Genomic DNA, 24,789 nt, shown 5'->3' with positions numbered 1-24,789 from the left:
TTCGTCAGGTACGAGCACAAGCTCTGCCAAACCCATGCGTGTCAGGTTTGGTTCCAAATCTCTTCAGCCTCTCCACAGTCACCTGGAAACTTACCTCGTTATTTAGTTCCTAATGCATAACTTAACCCCTTTTCATAAGCCTGCACCGTCAGCTTTTCATAAACCCATGCCTGGGAACATGACTGTTGTCTGTCAACCCTGCGTTACCACCTCCTTCACCTGTGAGCTGGATCGTTGTGGCTCTGGGGGCTGACCATGCCCACTTTTTTTCCGAGACTATCATGGCCTGTGCGTTGCGGAAATAGCTGCTACATTTTTGTGAGTGTTACTACTGAAATAACAGAGGGCTGGACACTGTGGTGAACGTATTGCATTCAGATACAGTGCAGTCCCCATGGGATGCAGCAAGTGATATGGCGCCGGCCACATCAAGAGATGGCAATGGAGGAGTGAGGCCTTGGAGGCCTCTGAGGCCCCAGCAGGCCGCTCGGATGAGCAAGTAGGGAGAAGAGGAGCTAATGGGCTTTCCTGCACCGTGTTTCTGGGTACCGTCCCAGGGCTGTCCAGAGGGTTATACCTGTGAGCCCCTCCTCGCCTGGGAAGGACTCCCAGGACTGCCTGCTTTTGCCTTCCTTGCTATTTCCCAATCACCTTCCCTGATGGAGGCGCACAGCGATGGTGCTGAGGCCATGCAAACGGCAGTGCGGAGCCCAGCCCTGCACCGTGCACCTGCATTTCACACCGCCAGCTTCTCGCCCCGTGCAACAAACAGTTTAACCGCTGGAAGTCCGAGTGCCGGCTGGAAATGTGATGCCATTGAGAAAATTAGCCCAAAAGAAAATTTAGATCTATGACTAAATCGATCCCCAGATTGGCACTATCAAAGTAAATGGTGTTTATAGAAAGTCTCGTTTTCTTTATATTAGTGTGGGTGAAAATCAAAAGAATGTTAAGGGCAAATTTCATCTACCAGAGCTGGAAAAGAGAGCATGGGGACAAAGCTGTAATTACTGGTATTTCCTATCTGTTGAAACCTGTGGGTGGAAAGAGAGGCAGTGAATAGGGTATATTCAATGGCATTAAAATTGGTTTCTTTTTCTGGACTTCAGCTCAACACTGTAAATTAGCAGGGAGAAATTAAGCCTCGGAGTGAACAGGCAGAGAAGCCAACTTCTTTGTGCTACTCGTTGCTGTTAGAAAATAAACATTTTTTTTTCCTTTGAGAATTCAGATTGGTAACAACCGAAACTGCAGTTGCATACTGACAAGAGAACGCACCACGCATCTGAAGCGGTTCGGTGTTCACGTGTCCACACACTGCTACCCCGTTTTCCTTTCTAAACATGTTACTGTAATGAGCAGGGGACAGACATGTTGTTTCATTAATTTCTGCTTTCAAAAAAAGGCGCTCTGACCCAGATTCATCCTGCTCAACCTGGGCACCTGCAAAGGTGCCTAGCTTCAGGGCATCCCGTACTCAGGCAGGGGGATGGGCAGGACCTCCAGCCCGTGGCTCAGTCCTCCAGCCATCAGAAGTGCCACTGCTAGGTGCCCACCTCTTTCCGCAGACTGTTTGCAACACTACTTCGGACAGCCGTGCTCCTAACTCAGCCATTTCACAAGGCTAGGAAGGATACTTCCAGACCTTAACATATCTCCTCTTGTCACTGTCGCCACGTCGGAATTTTGCTTTTAGACAGCTATTGTGATACTGAATGCTCATAGAAAAATAGGCACAATTAAAGTACATTTTTCTTGCAGTGAAAAAATGTATCTTGCACCAACCAGCAGTTTTAGACCATGGCATAGACCTGAGTTATTCTGGAGAATAATGTCATAACATGTTTATTTAGATCCTAATTTGTTTTCACAACAGTTGATAAATGGAACAATTTGAGGCTGCATTTTTTGTGAGTGTTTAAAAATGTAAATGAAAATGGCCGAGGTGTTGCCTTTGTTGAAAAGGCATGATGTGGATTATTTTCATTATCATTATTACTGTAACTATTACTAGTACTAATATTAATAGCAATATTGTTGTTGTTATTAATGTAGGTTTGAATGGTTGCTCTGTAAACAAAAAATTCAGTCTGAAACATCGACGACCGAGTGTCTGTCAGTCTTGTTATTCTGTAACCCCCCCCCCCCCAAAATGCTGCAAGCTATAGTATGAAATCCTATGTAGAATAAAATGAGAGTTTTAACTATTAGGTTGTTAATGGGTTTAATACAGCTTGCCTTTACATGCAATGATATCAATTTGTATGAGATTACTGTTTAAGATGGATTTTTGTTTTAGTTGTTCTGCAATGTGATTTAGTATTTAATTAATACTGCTTCAGTCAAACTAAATATGCCACTGGAGCAACGCATTTCATAAACGTTTCAGTAAATGGGCAATATTTTCACTTGGTTTATTAGATTCCTCTATTTAATTATTATCAATTCTTCCAAGAAAAATAGACAACAATAAGCTGCTCGCTCCGCTCTGCGTTGCTCTTCCTGGGCATGCACATGCACACCCGCCGCTGTCTTTCTTCCCTCTCCTCGCCTCGCCTCGCTCGCTGTCAAATCTAGGACCGGCCGGGGGTCCCATGTCGGTGGCAGCAGCGTACCAAGAGCTGCACACCCCGTGCACATCACAGGGATGCAACGCTGGAGACAGGCCCTCAGTCCTAAATTCTTCAGTATCATAACTTTGGGTTTGTTTTTCCAAGAATGTGTCAAAGTACTACGAGCATTACAAATAAGATTTTTTTTTTCCCCCACTGAACTTCGGTATATCCTGATGCACAGTGTTATACGGTCAAGGTCCTGCCTCTTCAGCACAAGCATAGATTAAAACATCCAAGGTAACGACTCAGGTTTGGCCCTACTTAATGCACGTTCTTCTGTTTAACTGCAATTTATAGTTAATTATGTTAAACTTGTCAGCACGGTAGCAACACAAAGTCCCTAGAAATTCGAAGTGAAGCTCAGATCTGCTCTGGCTCTCCGACCACAGCTGCTGAGGTGTACAGGCTAGTTCAGGGTCAGTTCTGGGAAATTCCCTACATGCAGCATGCAGGTGGGCCTTCCATTGTTTCCAGAGAAGATTTGGACAATATTATGGCACTAATTGTGATATTACTGCAATTGTTTGTTGTTTTTTTTCCAGATTTCATCCCAGCCCCTTGCTCTGAGCACAGGCAGGGGAGACCTAACGGGGAGGCGCAGCAGCACCACCTCCGCACACCCCGAATGCAGAAATCCCCCCCGCCTCTCCCCAGAGCCCTATGTCTGTTTTACTGAGGAAGATGATGGTTCTCCCCCTTTGCTACGTGGCTGTGCCCTCCATCCACGTGGCATTTTGTGCCCCCCTCTTGGCACCCTGCACGCAGCCCAGCTCACGGGGTGATGCTGGAGCCTGGAGAGGCTGCGTGGGCTGAAGCACCCCCTGCCTTTACTTCTCTCTCTCCCCCCTTTTTTTGCCTCATCTTTAGAGCACCAGCTCCCACCTCATTTCTTTTTAAATGCGTTTGCCTCGCCACGTTTAGTTTCTCTCCTAAAACTTGTTCCAGCTGCCTGGGGGATCTCAGCATCTGGCTTAGCGGATGTGTTTTTAAAGAAAAAGACAAGCTATGATTTCCAAAGGTCCCTCCAGGAAGTTTATATTCTCTCTTTTCCAGGGAGCGTTTACTTTCCACGGGAGCATGATAGACATGCCATTACTGAAGCAGGCACGGAACATTGTTACGCTTGCCACAGCCATCAAGAAAAAATGATCTGGTAAATGAAGCTCTCACCATGGGGCCACAGTAGCTGTTTTAAAAGATGACTATAATACTTGGGGGGAAGAAAAAAAAAAGTTAAATACATCACGCTTAAGCAGAAATTCATTTACATTTTGCAGATCTGTCATAATTTGCTTGCCAGAATTGCTAATTATGAAAAGTATTCCCGACTCGAAGCACCGCTCGCTCCTGTACTCATAGCCTGCGATGAAGTTACATCACGGACCGAGCGACATCATGATAATTACTGCAGATTTGGGATTATGACTTCATGAAAGGATAACAGCACACCATAAGCGGCGAGCTCCGTTAAAATAACACGTGGAAACCGGGTCAGTCGCCTCTTCAGCCCTCGCTTCTTCCCGTCCCTGTGCAGGAGTCCTGTCAGAAAGGGCAAAGCCCTGAATAATTATGCACCAGCTGAAATAATTGCGATGAAAATCATTACCCTGTACGCTCTTCTCGTCGCCCCCCTTCTGTATATGTGCAACAGCCATTAAAAATATTGCCCCAACAATGAGAGACTCTTGACTTTCCTCTGGTTTTCGAGTGGTCGCTATTGAGACCGCTGCCTCCTGGAAGCGCGGAGCCCGGGCAGGGCTGGCCGGCAATAAACTTGTAGTTTTCGGAGGCACAATGCAGCAGAACTTGTGCATATGGTCTCGAGTCAGATTTACATCACATTAGGGATACGGCTACAGGTCATGTGGGCCGTGTGGTTAACGGGCTTAGTAAAGCTGTTTTGAAGAGGTTAACCCAGCTTGTAGTAAGGGTAAATAAACATAACAACCAGGCATTGTCCTCTATTCAGCATGTACTCTTATATGGAGGGCTAAAGGGTATTGAAGCTGCAGAGGATCAACTTGTGGTTGCCAGAGGACTCCAATGAAGTTTGAAACACCAACAATCAGAGATTTTGTTTCTGTTCCTCATTAAATCATGAGCTTTTGTGCTCAGACTATGAACGACTGTTCTTTAAGAAATTAACAGAATGGGAAGTTTTAAACTATGCACCAACCTTTTCATGACCTACACAGCAGCAATGCTGCTGCACTTAGACAAACACCGCGGGGAAGGCTGTTCTGTTTATTTAAATTTGTAAATAGAAAACAGTTGTTTTTTAGTTTCATTTTTCACCGCCTCCATGGCCATTTTACGTATGGAGTCGCAGCGGCTTATTCCTCCCATCTGCTCGCTTATTATTTTTCCCCTCCGTCTCTGAGCAGCACTTTTTAAACATTTTGCTTATTTTTGCTTGAATGAAGGGGAGGAGAAGGGGAAAATAAAAAAAAAAAAGGGGGGGGGGGGGGGAGGAAAAAAAATAAAGAACCCGCTCCGTGCCGTCGGGGCTGCAGCGCTCCCCCCGGTGCTGGCACCTGGGGCTGAGCTGGTGAACCCACGGCCACGGCCCCCGTGAGTCCGAGGGCACCCCCCCCCCCGTTATTAATTCCCGGCCGGCTAAATTATGGATAACGCTATTAAAACATTATCGGGACTAATGAGAAACAATTACTTAGACGATGAGCTGGGGGGACAAGCCGGAGCTGGGCGCGTTTGTAGCTATCCCCGCAGATTGTGTTAATAAATCATCAGGTGCAAGGCAGGACGGAGGCGAGGCCTGGCGCAGGGAGAGGAAAATGAGATATGGCGTTGGGTTTTCTTTTTTTTTTCTCTCTCTCTTTTTTTTTTTCCTTTTTTGCATAATTTTTTCATTAATCTCAATAGGACCCGTGTGGCGGAGATTGTTTTATTCCCTTAATACCCCGCCGGGGTGGGGTGGGGGGGCTGCAGGGGGGAGCGGATTTCCAAAAATCCTGCGTCTCCATTGTTTCACGGGAGCTTTTTCAGGGCGTGGGGCAGCGCCGGGGGGGGGGGGGGGTCCCGAATAACCCCCGGCTGCAGCAACTTCGTTCAGGAGGAGCAGGAGTCGCAAACCTTTGCGTTGGTTCCTGGCGCTGGGTTTACGGTCAGGTTTCTCCCTGATTTTCTCAGCTCCCCCTGCAGCGGAAAACCCCGCTCTCATTTAACAGTCCTAACGACCTGCGCTTTATAAGAAATAAAATCCGATTTATTTGTTTTTCAGTTTACTTTAGGAAGCTTTACGTGTTTCCCGGCTTTATTCTTTCCCTCTTTCTTCCTTTCTCTTTCCCTCTCTTTCTTTCCTGCCCGGTGCTAGGCAAGCAATTGATGAAACAAAACAGATTATAAGATTAGCAGCAGGATTTTGTGCATATTAATGATAGGGAAGGGCACCGAATGGGTTTGTAATTGCAGATCTTGCGCTTGGGATTGGGAACTGTAGCCCTGCTGCAGCAAAGACCCCCCTGTGAGGTTTTCACATTGGAACTTAGGGGAAAAGTGAAAAAGTAATTACCGGAGCACAACATTGAAATGTTAAAGCACTTATTCTTTCTTTCAGCGTTCTGTTTTAAAGGGGGAAAACGGGCAAAATGGAAAATAAATTACTTTCAAATAAGTAGGTTAGCACCTGAATGCTGGTGCGCATTTTCCCTTCTTCTTCTTCTTCTTCTTCTCCTTTTTTTTTTTCTTTTTTTTTTTTTTCTTTTTTTTTTTTTTTCCAAATTCTAGCAATTATTTAGCAGAGCATTTGCTTCTGAGCCTACCGGGGGAAGGGAGGGCAGGGGGACCCCGGGAGCACAGGGGCAGTCCGCCTGCGAGCTTTGAAGAAAACATCGCTAGGAAAGCTGTTCAAAGCTGCAGTTGGAAATTTAGAGGCTTTTTTTTTTTCCTCTCTCTCTCTCTCTTTTGGTTTTGTTTTGAAACCGGGGCTTGAAAGGAAGAGATTGTTTTGGTTTCCTCCTCAACACAAGCATCAAACGGTATTTTAGCAAGGGATGCATTTCCCAGCCACAGCCCCCTTCCAGGAACAGCATGTTCTCTGCACTATCAAGAAGCAACCCGACACTGAGCTTTAACTCTTCCTAAGGGTCCCTCCTTGTTCCTGGGGCCGCTCCAGTCCTCCCCCTGAGACGGCTCTTCCCAAAATGTGGGGTTTGTGCCCGAAGCCCACTGCTCCGCTGCTCTCCCCGCGACGCGCGGCGCAGAGCGGCGCAGCTCTGGCAGCACGCACTCACGCGTGTCGGCTTAATTCTGCCTTCAACGGGAAATAAAGGTTTCTGGTGGAAAGCAGCCTTCGAAAACTTTTTTTTTACGAGCCAGTGAGACAGAGTATCTGCTCCTCAGGCAGTAAGTTCTCGTTTTGAGTTGGAAGGGGGGGAGAAAAAAAAAGAAAGCAAGCCCGGCTTTGGCTGCATTTCATCCATCCCCTCGCTGCAGCCCTCCCACCGCCACCCCCCTCGGTCCCTTCAGCGAGCGGCCAGGCTCCCGGGCAGTGTGGGGTGCTAGATCCCATTATAAATATCAGCAAGGGGGGAAAAAAAGCTTGCAGGGACGGTGTGTTACCCTATTTGCTATTTCTCCCTGCACCCTGGGTTTGGGGATTTTAGCACCAAGCCGGGTGCGGGGGCACAAGGGCTAGGGGTGCTGGCGGCAGTTTTGGGGTGCTCCTTTCTGCTTTTCTTCCCTGCTGTCAGGAGAAAGGGATGGGGAAGGGAGAAGGGGATGAGGAAGATGAAGAGAAAGGAGAACAGGGGTCCTCACCCTTTCTTCCCCTTCCCTTCCCTCCCCCCCAGCTGTGAGCATCCCTCATTGGAAGGGGGGGCTCTCCTCCTTCGCTTGGGGGCACGGGGAATGGGGTGCCCCATGGGGGAGAACTCAGATATCCTCACTTTGTTTTGGGCTGTCACTTCCCGTACTAACCCTGAAACGCCCACATCTGTGTGGCAAAACTAATACCATAAGGTGCTACACGTAGATCCTCCTAGCTTTGGGTCTTACGCCTGTGATTTTATTCCTACTTCTGCTAGCACTCCTAACGTTATTCAGGTTGTGGTAGCAAGCACACGCATCAGGAATTTTCCAAAGCGAAGCTTGCTAAGGGTAAAAACCCTGTCCCTGCATGGCACATGACCACAGTATCCTCAGATATACAGCAGACAAGTTCATGCTGCTGGCAAGACCTGGTCTAGGCTTCCCGATACCTGATCTCCTTCTTGGCTTGCTTTTGCAGCAGTCCCTGAGATACAGCGATGCTTGTGCAGGTCTGGTGCGCTGTGGGGTGCCACCAGAAGCTCTTCCTGTTAACGCTGCATGCCCGGTCCTACCTAGAGATGCAGCTCGGATAGAGTCAGCGGTGCATGTATCGCTGCAGATCTGAGTCCTGCCTCCTGCTTTATCAGCAAGAAGCCCGTGGCTGGAATTAAATACTTGCAAGGGAGAGGGAAACTGGTGGCAGAGGGTGAGCAAGGACTATACGGTTACTTTGCTGTCGCGGCAGCTATGTTAGGAGGTTTCTTTCCTCAATGTTTAAACAATGTTTGTTGAACTAGTTACGTGAACGAGAGGTGTACAGTGCAAGTGTGCAGTATTGTGCCTCTGTGCCTATGATTTCATGAAATGTGCATGTTCCTGAGCTCAGGCAGGCAGGGCGAATTGGAAGGCTGTCCCATTTCACACGTCAATGATGCAGAGATCTGTGCTTGGTTCCTGGCCTTGTTCCCCCCCCCTTACTGACATCCGTTTGTGCCGAGTTTACCAAAAAAAACCACTCCATTGGAGGGGCAGGAGGGAAGGATAATAAACTTTTTTTTTAATTGCCTCCCTGGCTATAAATTAGCATGCATTGGGCTAAATTTTTTCTTTGAACAAAAGCACAATTGACAGCAAGGCTTGGGGAAAATAGGGAGGGAGCTCAGAGCCCCAAGGCTCCCCTGTGTATTGAACCTGAGCAGGGGGGGGCCCTGTCTGTGCCCAGAAGTTGAAGGGCACTGAGAGCTACAACAAAACAATAGGGATTTTTATGTTTCACTGACTGTTTTTGCAGCTGCATCTTCTCCCCCTCCTCCTTCTCCTCTCCCCCCATTATTTCATGTCAGAACCCAGTATGAAAATAGGAGCCGTGCTTTCCCTCCGTCCAAAGTAAATGTGCATAAATCCAGAAATCACCAGAGAGACGGGGCTGGTTTGTTACCAGCGAGTGCTACGGGCAAAAGCGGGAAATTATTTTGTGTCTCCACACCGTAATTTGCTTCTCCGCTTGTGGATGGGCAGAAAGAGCTGAAGCGCACTGCCTGCACGCCCGGCTTATGGTGGTGGTCCTCCGAGCCCCCAGCTGGGCATGTGGAGAGGAGCGGGCAGAGCAAGCCAAGCTCTGGCTCTCCACCTCTCCCAGCTCTCCCTCCGCGCACGCTTCCAGTCATCCCCAGTACACCGGCAAACCCTCTCTGCCCACGGCAAAAGCTCACACAACGTGCTCTCTCCAGCAAGATGCCAGTGCAAGCCTTGTGCTTCTTGCCGTCTGGTGCATTCGGTTACCAACCTGAGCAGAAGACTGCCACCTCAAAAAAACCTCAGAGGGCTGTAGCGAGTCCCTCTTGGCATTACAAAACCCATGGTTGCGGGGTGTGGGGCTGAGGGGTGGCCGAGGGATGGGGGCGGAGGGGGCAGCTGCATGCCTGTCCTCCCCGGTGGAGTTGTCCTTGGGCACAAGAGTAGGCAGAAAACAGTTTACTTCACAGCAAATGGAAATGCAAACGTCTCAAGTATTTTTAAAATAACATCATCAACAACAAAACCCATCTAATTGAAGACCAGTTGCACGGTAAATCACTAAAGGAAATCAATGAGGGTTTTTTGGAGCAGGCCAGGTAAGGTAAACCCCTAAGTTCTTTCTAGTTTTATGGTTTCATGATGCTATAAAATGTACAGGGGTGCAGCAAGAAATGAGGAAAAGAGAAACCTAAAAGCTTAGGAAGAATAGGAAACTTCTACTTCTATGCTTTCCTCAGCTGTGCTCATGACCGTGGTCTTCTGCCTAAACATCCACAGCAATGGACTGTTTCTCCTCTTGAAAAATACATTTTATTTTCCTTCTTTCTGTGAGGAAGGCCTACAACACTGCTACTGAGTGGCAAAAACCCTCTACTTTTTCACATGGAGTCTTACCGACACCTACCATGTTCTAATCTCAGCGCACTTTGCCTCTGGGAGCAGATTGGGCTGGGCTGAAAAAAAACAGGGACTGGTCTCCTAAACAGGCAGGTGCCTGCCTCATCCCCCTGTCTGTCACTTGTGGAGGTGCTCCGTCTCCCCAGCTACCTTCCCCTGCCATCCACAGGGAGCTTTAGTAACAGGGCCTCTCCCATGGACCTCGCTCCCAGGAGGTCGGTCAGTGCCAGGAGACCTCCCTCGGGGGGTCTTTCCCGACAGGCACAGAATTCACCTATTGCACCGTACTGGCAACGAAGCCTCTTCCAGCTGCAGGCGTGCTCCTCTTACTGTGGTTAAGATACTGACAGTATTTAAATCCCTTTTTTTTTTTTTAATTAGTTTGCATCTTATTTTAAAATAAATTACCCCGCAGCATCATTTACAAGAAGCAAATCATTCTTTTCGCTTTGTAGTATAAAACATCCTTTGCAAAAATCATTAAAACTCTAGCATTTGACTCAATCTCAGGCTAACATCTTTCTATCCAAGGCTATCGGATATTTTTTTATATTATTTTGGGTGATTTTTAATTTGGTGCATTCTCTGCTCCCGCTATTAGAATTGTATACAACATCTTGTTGGCAGAGCTGTGAAACGCTTCAAAGTCATCACTTGGAAGGAAAAGGCATTGTCCGAATTGAAATTTATTTCATCCCAAAATGGTGTCCTGAGCATCCAGGTGGTAGGAAACATTTTTCAGCCATGCACAAACTGTGAATTGTATTTGAAATTAAATCTCCGTATTAAAATCTGCATCGCTGAGCCTCCCGCTGGCAGCCACCACTCCTCTGAAAAGTGACATCTTGCCTGGCACTGACGGGGTGGGAGCTCTCGCGCAGATATCGCCAAACAACCTCCCATCTCTCTTCAAATGTCAGGACTTTATAGCAACGTATACCTAAAATGTACGGGGAACGCAAGGTGGGTGAGGAGTAGAGAAGGGGGCCTGCCTGGTGTAGTGAGGATCGGTGTTTTTGTCCTGCACACATGGGTGGAAACCGTTTTACAAACCTCTGTTAAAACAGCATATTGCTGATGTCACAAATTATGTCATTTTTCAGCAAGCTGTTAGGGAGCAGCGGGATACTTAGAGGTCCCAATCTGAGCTCACAGCTTGAGGCCTCATCATCCATTGAAGTCAAGGAAATGCTCCAGTCCCCTGGCCCTCTGTTTACAAATAATATATCAAGAATCAGGATTCCCAGAAATGAACTTTCAGGCACTGAGCTAAAGGAAATGGGTGTGTATATATGCATATACATACATACTTGCCTACATACATACATGTAGAGGTACACGTGCATGTGTGCACATCTGTGCAGTACAACTGAAGTCTGCAGCGTGCCATCGGATTTTCTTTAAACAAGCATTTTCCATTCTTCCTTGGTATTCAGCATGGATTCTTCATCACCAATTCTACGGCCATTTCGCACACAGAGCCCCCATTGAAGTTAGAGAGATCTGCATAAGAAAGGAGTACAATGTACTCCCATTCACTTCTCCCTTTAAAAATAGTTGTTGTTTGTAGTATATATATACACTGCTTCTTTAATATACAAGATTTCTGATTTAAAAACCTATACATAAGATTTATCAATAATGGAGTTGAGTAGGTTGTAAAAAAAAAAAAAAAAAGGCAGAAATGTCTAAGCAGATAGTAATTAGTAGAGCAGAACAGCTTTTTGGAGGCTCTTCCCAACTCCTTGATGAGCCATATTTACCTATATATATTCCCCACCACACTAAAGTGGAATATGCCTTCATGTCCTTCTGACAACCCACATATACCTGGCAGGTAATGGTCTACATTAGAAGCCATAAAACGCATATTACGTGGCCTGAGGTTGTGTAACAGCCCGAGAGAAGGAATTAAATCCAAAGCCAAAGGTGCCAAGCTCATCGTTGTGCTCTCTTACCCCCTGCGTGTTAGTGTGAGCCAAGGATGGAGTGTCAAGCCACCGCTTTGAATTGCCTGGCTTTTGCCAGTGCATTAACATCACCGCGCTACCAGCACGAGTGCACTGGCAGGGGGATGGATTAGATGGCCAAGCAAGTCATTTCTATCCCCGCGCTCTCTCACTAAAATGGTTCCAATATTTTGCTACTTATTTACTGACGTAGTTGGCTGTAACTTCCTCTACTGGAAATGATATTCCAGGGTTGGATTGGCTTCTCCTCCATAGCATACCCCTGATTTAATTACTGCTGCAGCTATCCCCCTCTATCTGCACAATAAATGCTGTTGCTTACAGAAACATGATTACAGGATTAGAGTTATTGGGCCCTCGCCCAGACTAACACACTGACAGAGCATAGCACTGGCACCTCTGAAAACTGCACTGACCTCAGGCATCTGTACTTCAAAGGCCATGGCCACAATCTGAGCTTCATTAGCTTTCAAGGCTGAAGTTACGGGAGCACTACTTCCTCAGCCACTAATGGGAAACACTCTCCTCCATTTGCTGCTGAGGTGTTAAAAGTTCCCCTTAACGTCAGTTACTGAGCTGCAGCTCAGTGCCCCAGCAAAATGAAAATGACTTGTGGAGTGGGAGCCGAGTTCACATTGAACGGCAGCGCCGGACACCCCGTACCCAAGCAAAGGGCACTCGCACGTGGGGATGCTCCAGCACCGCCGGGGCAGGCTCGCTTCCCCCAAGCACACTCTGTGTACCTCGGTTCCCCCTTGTACAACTGGACCATTATTATTTCCTCTGCCTTGTTTATTCAGCTGATGTACTCTGGGGCATAGGTCACTTCTTTCTGTGCTTGCACAGCCCTAACATAGTCATTTGGGGCCTGTGGTCATCACCCTAATTGAATAGCAGTATATGAAGGGTGAGACTACCTGCTCAGAGAAGCCAGCTGGTGACTAGGTGGTGTGGAAGAAGCCCCAGAGTTTCACGAATGTCCAGAAGGGGGAAGAAACACTTGTCGCACGACAGTATTTGGAAATGGTAAGAGACCAGAGAACCAGCAGCTAGCTTTATATGAGTATGAAATGTCTGAAATAACATGGTATTTACAAGGCCTCAGTAAGACCAGAAAGAGACAGAAAAGCAGAACGGAGCTGGAGGATTTGCACCAAAAGCCTTGCTTTTATTTTTTCTTCAGCCCGACCAGCCTTCTCCAGTGCTTTGCCTATGGGATCGATGCTTCTGTGTTTTAAGCTGGTGCTGAATAAAGCTTGTGAGCCTCCACCTGGGTCAGCCAGACCAGGGGGATAGACCAGGCTCTGCCAGGAGTAAGCGCAGGGAACTACGGTCCCCCAAAAGGGACCTCCCCAGGGCTGGGGGTCCTGGAGGCAGGAGACTCTGGGTGCTCAGGTATTAGCAGGATCAGGTCGGCTCCTAGGGCTGTTGCAGCTTGTGTGATCAATACAGCCCGGAGGCTGGCTTCAGCTCGCGAGCTTAACTTAATCTCCTGGGTTTGGTCAGCCCTCAGCAGTGTCAGAGCTCACTGCAGTTCCCGAAGCTTTGGTCTGGGTTAGGAACTAAGGCCAGATTAGAAAGCAGAGTAAGAAGAATTCAGCTGATTTTCAGCTAAGCAGCCTTTCACCGCAGAGATTTACAAAAAGCCATTTATTTCCCAGGAAGTTGTCTCTGGATTTCCTTTTAAATTAAATTACAGCCTTTCAAAGAAAAAGGAAATTCCTCTTTGCGTGTACATTTTCTATGAACTACCGATTCTTTCCAGGCTTCCCCTGTGCCACAAGCACAGGGCAGCGACCCCAGCAGCGGCTTGCTGGCCAGTGACGGTCTGAGCAGGCCGACAGCGACAAAAATCCAGAAACCCAGGCCCTGCAAGCTCAGCGAGTGTTCACGGGATCAGGGCAGGACTGAGGGCACAGAGTGGAACAGGAGGGTAATGATTTCCATCTTCCTTTTCCCCTCTGCCCACCACTTCAGGCCAGGGCAGCATGTGGGGCAAGGCAGGATAAGCAGGCCCGGGAAGGCATGGCCGTGCTGCTGGCATCCATGTGAGAGGGCTGCTTTTCGGAGCCAGCATACCCCAGCCTTTGCTGTAGCTAATACTTGTGGTCATGCCCCCTTCAAGGTGCTCAGGGCTCGGCAGGAGGCTCTAATCCAAAGCCCAGGAAGGCCGACAGGAATGTGATGCTGAGGAGAGCCCAGAACACACGGAGGTTAAAAGATCCAGAAATGCAAATTTCTGAGATCACCTCCAAATAAGCAAACGGAGTGGGGGGAAAAAGCAGCTTCGCTCTTCCTCTGCCGTGCCAGCACGCTTTGATGGAAAACGGGGCGGTGATCTCCGGAGCACTCGTCCCAGCCTCCTGTTCACAAGTAGCAGGAAGGCCTGTCAAACCTGTCAAACTCCCCGAGCTCCTGGGGTTTACAGACTTCTCGCAGCTACCCCAAGCAAAACCACAATCCCATAAAGAAGCCTTTTCAGTAAAACCTTCTGCCATTTGCCTGAAGCCAACAAATCGCTCATTTAAAAGGAAAAAAAAAAAACAGAAGTCCATTTCTCATTTGGAAGTGTCCCTTCCCCCATGCTCTCTCCTGGCACAGCCCCGAGCGGCGGCCTTGCAGCAGCCGCAGTTTTCTGCAGGAATCTGCCACCGCAGTGCACATCAGAGGCCAAGATCTGCAGTCCTCACCCAGGCCAAAGTCTCGCTGGTACAAGGAGAGCCTGGCTTGAGTAAGGACTGCAGAAATGGCCACCTGGCTTCAATCAGGTCTCAAGATCGGTGTGGGATGGTTTGCATTCATCCCTGACCCCTGCCTCTCTGTGGATGTTTCTGAGCGGCCCAGCCCCACACCGCGTGCCGGTCATGGCAGGGTGCAGCGTAACCCCTCTTAGCGCAGGACCAGCTCACACCACCCCAAAACAAGTTGCTGTAGGTTTTGCTTAGAACAGAGGCAGAGAGGATGATGATGTTGATATCACAAGCCTGGGATACTTGTCGGATTTGTTTGAAAGGAGTTGAAGGGGTGCATGATGCCCCGAGTTATATGCCTGGCCATGGGTTTCTCAGCTGTTTTTCAGCACGTTGGGCTTGTCCCAACTGGCATATGTCTTTGGCGATTACCTGACTAGCTATATGTCAAATCATATCACTACATTTATAGGTGGCATATCAGAGGACAAGTCACCATAATTTTTTCATCTAATTGCTGAGGAGCAGAAATCCAACTCAAAGTCCGTCATGGCAGAGCCATAGTAACACTAAAATAAATACAACAGCAATAACTCGATGTGAGCAAAAAGTGGCAACTTCAAGCTGCAATTTATTCACAATATGGGAGACGAGCTCTGGCAAGAGTTAAGCAGTCATCAATACATGCATCGTAAGGGCAGGAGTATAGCAGAAGCAAAAGTCTGCTGACAGCAGAGTAAACAACAATCTGAAGACTGAAGCTAAACTTAAAACATACCCTGAAATACAGATTTTGGAAGCTGGCACTTCGCCTATGCTATGAGATGAAATCTTGTTTTGTTTTACATTTATTTTAACTTAGTATGCAAAAATACACCTTCAGACTGAAAAACCCAAACCGCATTTAAGGTCTAGCTTTCCAAGATGTATTCATGTGAGGCAAAGAGGGTGTTTTTTCTACATCCTTTGCGATAGCTGAAGACTGTTCAGCAGAGGCTGTGACGTTCAAGCTATGTGGAAAAGGAACAGTACACAGACAATATTAGACTTGTTCTTCTCCAGAGCGCAGGATATGAAAACAAAGCTAAAGGGAGAGGAAAACAATCTGCCACGCTTCCTCGGGACTTAGAGCTACTGACTCCACAAGCAGGCCCCTTAATAGAGGCAAAGAGAAAGATGTCAGAAAACCTCAATTACTTTCCAGTTCATTACTGAAGTACCCATGGATTGGAACTTTTCTGTAGGTGCAGCATTTACAGAGCAGCTAAACATGGGTCTGGCAGTTTGACTTCCCACCATTCAGGTCACAACCCTCGGCTATGTAGGTTGGTGAACAAGCCCAAAAGACTTGTCTGATGGCAAGTTTGTCTTCAGATCCCAGGTTAGGTGCACCAAACTAGCAGTTAGGACAAATTACCCCTTCATCTATGATCTGAGCAAAGAAGATGAGTAGTCACTGAGATGCAATAATTTTGAAGTATGTGCTTCAGTTTTTAAGCCACACTTTTTAGTATATCCCAGCTTAAAAGTCAGAAAATATTTCATAGATAAGATAAAATAGGCAAACATCCTCAAAAACTTATTTATGAGGGAACACGGCCAGTCAGTACTTTGCCTCCTGATCCTGTATGATGTACTACAGCTTGGGGTGCCACATCAGTGGGCTATGGCAGAGCAGAACAGATCTCAGGACTGTTCACTTTGTCCACAGAAGAGTTGACAGGATACACAAAGCTGATGCACGCTCAAGGCAGCCATGCTGGCTCCTGCTCCACTGGAAAGGGGAACGTTTGCCACATGGGAGCAGAAAACATTGGCAGGGAAATAACTTTAATTTCCAAACTTGAAAAGGAGTATCGCAAGAAGGGGAAATAAAAAGTGGGTTGGGGAAATTACATTCACCTGGGCACTCTGACTTCACCTTAAGGCTCTGACCCTCTGTTTTTGGGTATATTTGAAAGTGATTATTTTTTACAGTGGGCAGAAAGAGAGCTTACAGATGACTTCTGAGCTTCAGATAGGGAAAAAACGTGCCCATCACCTGTGGGCTGGGATGAGGATGAGTGAGGACTGCTTGGAGGGAGACAAGGTCCAGAGGCCTAACTAACATCATATATATATATCATGCATATGTCATTATGTACACACACACTGGGAAAAGACGGTAAAAGAAGCCCCAGCTGTAGTAAGCACTCTCTCAATACCCAGCCTTCTACATTTCTCCTGCTTTGAGCTCTACATCAGCTTTGAATGCAGGAGAAAGAGAGAAACGAGTATTTCTGTCTAAACAGTACCATGTGAGAGTGTCAAAACCTTGTGAGACATTTTGTCTCTTCTGCAGCCTTCCATGCCTGTTGTCATTTGCCTTCCGAGCCTAATGAAAAACTGCACTGGATGGTGTGTTCGTTGTTATTGTTTCAATTTCCTTTTCTTTTATTTATTTCTCTTGCCTCTCAAGAGTCATTCTGAGGTCCCATTGCTTCCTGCTGACCAGGGAAGGCCATGAGACCAAATAGTTTTAGTGGATGAAAACACACACGCTATCACAAGAAAAACACGGGGAAGGGGGCAGGGGACTTGCTTAGCAAAGGGTGGTGGCACTCATGGGACTGCGAGTTGCCAGAAGTACTGCAGTGGGTATTTGTTTCAAAAGTTGTTTTAGACTTGATCTCTGTGAAGACCAGGGCTCCTGAATTCCTCCTGTGGCTGTACTGCAACTTGAACCTGCACGTGTTGTACCAGCCCGGTGTTTCCTTTGGATTTTAAATAGAAGTTTGTTTGAATAAATGCAAATGATTGTTCTCGGCAGCGTGGATTTCTCCTGCCTGTAAGTGATGGAGGAGCCCGTCAGTGTTACAGCTGAAAGAGGAGACCTTGCATACAGCATGCTTCCACTCTGCTGCAGAGGTGGTGCCTTGACCATCATCGTCAAGGAAGACAACATTTTCGCTAAGACAATGGCTATTGTTAGTCCCCCATCTCTAGGGCAAATGAACCTAGTGGTCCATGCTTGACCCAGGCTACAGCAGATTGTATCTGCCGTATTTGGAAACTTTCCTTTCTAGCATCTGTTAAAAAATTATTAGCAGGTGCTGAAAAATGTGTCCTCCAACCCAGAGATCTAGAGCCAAAATACCAGAGGGGAAAAAGTCATTTCTTGACAACCGCCTGACTCCAGGGCTGGATGAGCCAGAGAGACAATCTGCTGCCATGGGAGATGCCAGATCAGAGGAGGGAAGTGGTAGCACCTCATGCAATTAGTCTAATTTTTTCAAAGCTACAAGTGGCAAGGGCCAATTCCTTGCCTCTGTGAAGTTACAAGCCTGGCGGTCCCCTCTGGTGCTATAAAAGAGTTGGACCAGCTTGTACACGGCCAAAAAAAAGGCTAGGCTACCTGTGCACCACCCAGAATAACAAACAGAAGGCATTCAGCATTTACTGTGCAAATGACACACTGCTATGTATATATATATATTCCAGTGAACACAGGAGAATAAATCCTGACATGCCATGTCGTTATACACACACATAAAAATGAGCTGATATAGAATAAATATGCAGATGTCTGTGCCTATGCCTATTCCAGCCTCCACGACAGGGTTATTGCATTGCCAATGTGTTGACATAAAAATGCAGTTTTATAGATTACATCTAAATAGAAATGTGTGAAAAGGGATTTTGTTTTGGCTACAGCCCAGTCTCTTGATATAATTATAATTACTATTTTTACTGCTGCTGCTCCTACCACCACCACCACGATTTAGGAGCCCCCTTGGCTCTACCTATGGCACAAACAGCGAGAATGATCCTGACCTAAAAAACGAAGGGGGTGGAAGAGAGGGAGAGGTATCGTGGCTTCTCCAAGGTGATGTAACAGGACAGTGGGTGGCTCTAGGACCATCACCGCCTCTCTGCCACAGTTTCATAGATGGCTCTCTTGGGGACGACAGAGAAGAAAATTGCACCTTACTGATGAAACATTACGATTAGCACGGCTCTGCTCAGCGTTTTGTAGCAGAGACGGTGCGGGTCACAGGTTCTGGGTTTCCCAGATTCATGGTCATTTAATGCTGGGGTCTGCTGAGTGCTTTATAAAAAAAATAAATTTTAAAAAAGCCTCTAAAAGCGTCTCTTTCTCCCCTTCATGTGCAGATGCTGACCTTCAATGAGAGGTACTCAGCCCATGAGCCAGGGGCAGCCCCCAGCACCACCAGTGCTCCACGCAGGCAGTGCCAGCTCTGGGCTTCCAGAGGTAGCGATTTTCCACTTGAAAACATGAAATAAAAATAAAAACAAAGCCTCACCCACCTTGGAAAGAAACATCTATAGGTGAACAGGCAGAGCACAAGGCAAGCCGACCAGGAACAAGGAGAGTTTTTGCCAGGAGGCTGCATGGTTTGCCGGCAGCTTGGGGAAAAGAGATGTTATTTTGGTGCTTGAAATCATTTAAAGCAAACAAAGGATGGCTGCTACTCGCCTGCCCATGGTGGCCCAGAAAATTGGACTGCTGTGGCATGTATGCCAGCCAAAGGGCGGCAGCAGCATCCAGGAGACATCGTGGTGCTCAGGCGCGCCTGCGGGACGGCCGCCTTCCAGCAGCCTCACGCATGTGAGCAAACCTGCTGAGCCCCGAGGAAGGCAGGGCATCTTCCTCGTTGCCTCCACTTGGCACTGAGCTGGGAGTGAGGTTGAGAGATCTGCCCCAAAGGGGGTCTGTCGGGATCGGTGCTTATCTGTCCAGCTCCCTGCCCTGTGCACAGACGGTGCCTCTTGCAGGAGACTGGAGGCAAACTTTATATTTCTCTGACACGGGAGAAAATATCCCTTCCAGCTTCCACTGAGGGAATTATTACTTCCTGCCAGTGCCATGTTGGTTGGTCCTGGGGGCACCGTTAGGACTGGCTGTTTAGAAATCCATACTGTCAATTAAAACCTAATGTTGTCCCAAAGAGACCCAAAATACCATAGGCTTTCACAAGCAAGAATAACCAGGACTGCAAAACGATGCTCAGCAGCAAGAAGTATCATTCAGGAAGAAGTCAGTTACGTGATCCCGCTCTGCTTTTGGCTTTTGGCAGGTGTATGCATCCAGTGATTTGCACACACGTAACCAGACAGACCCACTTCAGCCTACACCGCCCCAAAACACTGTCCTGTGTGCACGTTTATAGCACAGCAATACAGATCTGCCTCTTCAGCGTAGCAGATCCCCCTATAGTCTCTGCACTCAAAGACAGACTTGAGGTTAAAACAATCCCTGACTGAAAGACAACATCCCGATAGCTGAGCGCCTGTCAGCTTCACCGGAGTTTGGTCCACGACCTGTTTCTGGCCCTGCTCAGCTACGTGAGATACTCCCCCGTCACCCCGCTTGCTGCTTTAGCACTACCTCAGTTAGTAACACCTGGCGGAGAGACAGCGTCCCTCGGCAAAGTGAGCCTGCAGATCCTCAGGAGTCAAAATCTGAATATGCATGGAGGGCGTAAGGAGTCCTTAATGCACCGCACGTCCCCGCGGGTCATTTAAATGAATTATTGACAACGCCATCGCCAGGGCATGAACCGGGTGCCACCCTAACCATCAAAACCCCATGGCTAGGTGTGAATCATCAGGGCTTCAAAATGCCTAAACCTTCCTCAAACAAAGGAATGACCACGCAGCGTGCTGCGAAGACACGTGAACACACCTCCGTGTCTGTGCGTGCGCCCCTCAAGGTTTGAGGTGATTTGCTTAAAATGGCGGCCGGAGGAGCCCCGTGGCATTTATGCCTTCGCATCCAGGTTTCTCCCTTGCCACACCGGTTCTCATTGCCACGCAGGCTGCAAATTGCTTCTGGAAAAGTGTAATCCTGGTTTTGCCTCTATATTTTAAAAAACATTTCCCCGTGTATTATCTCTTCACAGCTTTGCACATTTATGCTTTTACTCTCCAAATGCCTCAACGAGAATGCTATATCCCCGCACAGAAATATATTCCCCCCTGCTATTTTCCTGCAGGAGCCCGGTTCATTCAGAAACGAGGGAGAAAATAAGAATGATTGTTTTTAAATTCCCCAACGCGCGGGGCTCGGGCAGCCCGCCGATGCAAATGCGGGCGGCAGATCCAGCGCTGGCATCAGGAAATGGCTGGGTTCACTGTGCTCAGAAGCAATCACCTCGCTTAGATGTGGTTGCAAGCTGCCGTTTCGAGGTGACCCCCATTTTTCCAGCCCTGTTTTGCCGGAGCTTGTGTCACGCACCTGCGAGGCCGGCCATCAGTCGCCCCCCCGCTGCCCGTGTCGGTAAGGTGGGCTCAGCCCAGGCAACACGGCGTGGTTTGGCCCTGTCTTTGCTGGAGCTCGGGGTCGAATTTTAAATCAAATGCCCCACCACACCCCCCTTCCTTTTAATCCGACTGGGATCCAACACACGGGCACGGTGTGACACTTCGTTCCTCAGCAGACGGGCAACCGCGAAAGGGAGGGAGCAAAGCCTTGACTCCTAGCAAATTTGGGACACAGCCCCTCAAGTGGTGCCATAATAAAAATAAAGCAAGTACTACAAAGCAGGACACAGGCAAAGATGCATCTGCTGCTAAAGGGACCTTGCTGTCACCCTGCGCCATGGCCTCTGTGTCCTCGGAGAGCTCAGGGGAGAAGGCAGCCGCGTGCCGCCACCACTGCCTTCCTCCCAAGGTTGTTGTTTCTTTCCCTTCCGTCCTGGAAAAATGCCTGTGGGTTTCATTCTTCTAACGAGCACGATCCGAGGGTATTTGTACAGGATCGGTGCCCGTGTGGAGGGGAGTGCTGGGAGCCGGGCACGCATCGCCCGCGAGGTCGGCTTTTAGCTGCAATTGCAGAAATGGCCTTGCTTTGGGGAGGACACAAAGCACAACTGCAGCAGCCAAGGAGAGGATAAACTCCTGCTTTATGGTGGCTTACAAAACAGCGAATGCAGCCCCATTTAAATGGCTATAAAATGCTGCTAAATCCTCAGCTCGCCGGCTGATGGATGTCTTGAGGAGCCGGGGCTGTTCGCCTCCCTGCTCTGCTACCCACTGGAAGCGCTCTGCGCCCGTGGTCCCTCTTTGTGTTCGGCCTTAAGATCTTCCCGTTCCTCCTGCTTGCTGTTTCTGGCTGGTTAGAAGCAGATTCACGTGGGGGTGTGTGTGTCCAGCCCTAAAACCGCACCTCTGAAACCCCTGGGTGCTGCCTCTGAGCATCCTGCTGTGAGCACCACGCAAATGCACGTGGGGCAGGCTATGAACACGAAAAGGACCATCAGCCTTGGCAAAGTAAATGGGTGGGGGGAGGAAGATCATGGTAAAATCCCCCACGGATTGCTCTGAGCTTTCGGTCGGGTGATGGCCTGGCAGGAAATACCCCAAGGTTCCCAGTGATGAATGCACGATGGGCACCTTCAGTAGGAGACTCTTTCTTTTGGGGGGAAAAAAGGTCCCAGGGCTGTCCCTGGGAGTCAGGCAAGGCTGTGTAACTCAGAGGCTGGTGCTGTGATCTGAAAAGCTGCTCTGGACCAAAAATCACAACCTAGGAGGCCAAAGGAAGACCCTTGTGAGAGGATCTGGTTTGGGGTGGCATCAAGGCAGCGAGCCCGCACCCGTGCCAGGCCGGGACTGGGACCCGGGCTGGGCCTGGGCTGGATCGGGTTGGTTTGCGTTCGGCTGCGGTTTTGAACGAGAAGTTTTATGTCACCGCGGAGAGTCTGCATTTTTGTGGGATTCAAATATTCCTTAATTAGGTGTTGTCTCTCAGCAAAATGAAAAGAGGGCTTTTATTTCATTTTACTCTGCCGTTTTAATTTACTCCCTTTTGCGTTTAATAACTGGGTAGGGAAATGTTAAACAGCTGCTGTACGAGATTTCGGAGTGTGTTTACTGGTGGGAGCAGCCGGGCCCCCAACTTTCAAACCCTTTTTGCTGCTCGGGGTGGCAGTGGTGGGTGTCCTGGCAGCCCCTGGGGGTCTGGTCTTTCCTTGCCCGTTTCTCCAGGGGGCAGCTTTTCTCCTGCTTATCGAGGGTGAAAGGGTGGATGCCAGAGGGTGCAGCCCCCGGTAAAGGCGAATTAACGCCCTGCGAGCCATCAGCAGCTTCAGGGGGTGCTGGCCGGGGGGGTGGAACAGGCCGGAGGGGCTGGCAGGGACGGGCAGGGATGCACAGGGACAGGCAGAACGGGGCGGGCGAGCACCCCGGCACAGAGGGTCCGGGAGGGCAGCCCTTTTTCTTTGCAACTCTTTGGGCTCTGCCCCATTTCCCCTGCTCGCCTGGGAGGGCTCCGCCGCGCAAACCCCGCGCAAACCCCGCGCAGACCCCGCGCAGACCCCGCGCAGCCTCTCCGCGACCGTCGCCGCGGTGCCACGAAGGGAAAAGGCTGCTCGCCCCCTCTGACTCCGGGCTCCCAGCAGATGTTTTGCGAGCGGAAAGGATTTGATCCGCTTCGCGTGCCCGGTGAGGGGCTTTAATACTGAAAATACGGAGCAACGCGCCCCGCTCTTGCAAGGGTCGGCGCTGCCGGCGAGCAGCAGGCGCAAGCGCTGCGCCTCGCCGAGTCCCAGCTGCTTTTTTTTTTTGTCGTTTTTTTCCCTTTTTTGAGTTAATTTGGGGACGCACTGGCACCACCGGCACCCGCACGGTTCCCGAGCCATCCCCCCGTGTCTGAACGCCCCGCACTCGGCCCCTTCCCAAAGCCCACGCGTGACCCGGGCTCGTCCCGGCACCGCAGCCCTCGCACCCGAGGGGGGGGTCCGTGGGGACCCCCGGCCCGGGGCGCGTTCACCCCACGCACCTCGGCGGTTTTCCGTGGGGAAACAGGAGGTTTAGCGCCCGACATGTGGGCAGCACCTGAGGGTCGAGCATCGGGGCGTTTCTCCCCACGCACCCCACGCAGGACGCGTGGACGCGGCGGCCGTGGGAGAAAGGAAAGGGGCCGTGGGGGAAAGGAAAGGGCCGTGGGGGAAAGGGGCCGTGGGAGACAGGGGTCGCCCCCCGCCCCTGGGCCATCGCCTGGGGGCAGCCGTGGGGCGCTCCACGCGTGGACCTCCACGCGTGGGGCGCTTCCTGCGGGGCAAGCGGGGAGGCCTGGCTGCTTGCTGCTGTCCCACCTCCCCCAAAAAAAGCGGTGTTCCCCCCCCACCCCCCCCACGGCCACGCAGAGCCGCCCTGCCCGGCCGCGGGCAGCCGTCGCGCAGCCGCAGCGCTCATTTCACGCCCTCGCAGCCCCCGGGCCGCGACCCTCATCCCTCCTCGCCCCCTGTCCCCGGCCCCCGGCCCCAAACCCGCCCCTCTGAGCCCCCCTCCGGGCCGCACGCCCCGGGAGCCGCTGCCCCACGCCGGGCAGAGCTTGAAGGAGGGGGGGGGGTCGGATTTTGGGGAGGGGGGCCGGCGCCTCGTCCTCGCCGTGTTTGTTTTCCTTTCCCCCCCGAACGCTAGATTAAGACGTGAAGATTACACTTTTATTGTCGCGGCCGAATAATAATACCACGAGTCAACACACACGGCAAACAAAAGTGCTTGTAGTACATGGCCAACCCCGCTGGGAACCGGGCTGCGGGCTGCTGCAAAAATCAAGCTCTTCAGTGCTAATTACAAATAAATGATGATGTGCTCACTAAGTAATTGATTTAATGAAGTTCCTATGAAACTATTAAAACCGGGTAGAGGTCAGGCTGGAGACGCCCCAGAGCGCCCATTGTGGGATGTTTAACTCCGCCAATCTCCTCGGAAAGACATCGGGGCTAATAGGTGAAGTCACAGCTGTTCCAGGCTGACTTTTGCAGCACCGCCACCGGCCTCCCCAAACTTGCCCGGAGGGCACTGACGGGGAGGGGACACCCCCTGTGTCCCCCCACCCCACCCACCCTGCCCCAAACCCCTCGCCCCACGTCCCCCGGCCGGGGGGCGGCCGCTCGCCCCCTCCCCAGCCCCTGGTGCCCGTCCCGTCGGGGCTGAGCCCCCTACTCACTCGCTCGGCCCGGCCGCACCTCAGCCAGGCGCCTCCGCGGCTCTCCCCAGCCTAATTAAAGAGGGGGGAAGCGGAGCTCTGAACTTGTGCCTGCTGCTGCGGGGCGGCTGTAATTCCACCCCCCCCACACATACCCCACACCCCACACACCCCACCCCACCCCCCCACCAACACGTCCCCTCCCGGCCCCCCCGCTCACTCGCCCGCACTTCTGCGAGAAACTTAAGCTGGGATGCCAGGTAGGGTGCTTGGGAGCTTTTGGCAAGGTGCCTGGAAGGGGATGCGTGCCCGTTTTCACTCGGAGGCTTTTTCTTCTCTGAAAGGCCATTGGGAGCGCTTTGGCCGGGGCTCGCCGTGTGAAAGGAGGAGGAGGA

At 49.9% G+C, this 24,789-nt stretch overlaps 1 protein-coding gene across 3 annotated transcripts in view; it reads left to right on the top strand.

The window, feature by feature from the left end:
• CLYBL (citramalyl-CoA lyase) overlaps window positions 1–4,288 on the top strand; it is a 160,318-nt gene extending 156,030 nt beyond the window's left edge. For all 3 annotated transcript variants that reach the window (XM_080575943.1, XM_080575945.1, XM_080575944.1), the window contains 2 exons: window positions 3,669–3,768; window positions 3,893–4,288. In XM_080575943.1, the coding sequence (XP_080432069.1) occupies window positions 3,669–3,764 (96 nt within the window). In that variant the 3' untranslated portion in view covers window positions 3,765–3,768; window positions 3,893–4,288. The remainder of the gene's footprint in view (window positions 1–3,668; window positions 3,769–3,892) is intronic.
• Window positions 4,289–24,789: the final 20,501 nt, after the last annotated feature.

Source organism: Anser brachyrhynchus, assembly GCF_964034855.1.
Source record: "Anser brachyrhynchus genome assembly, chromosome: 1".
Taxonomy (NCBI): domain Eukaryota; kingdom Metazoa; phylum Chordata; class Aves; order Anseriformes; family Anatidae; genus Anser; species Anser brachyrhynchus.
This window is presented reverse-complemented; position numbering and strand designations above follow the sequence as displayed.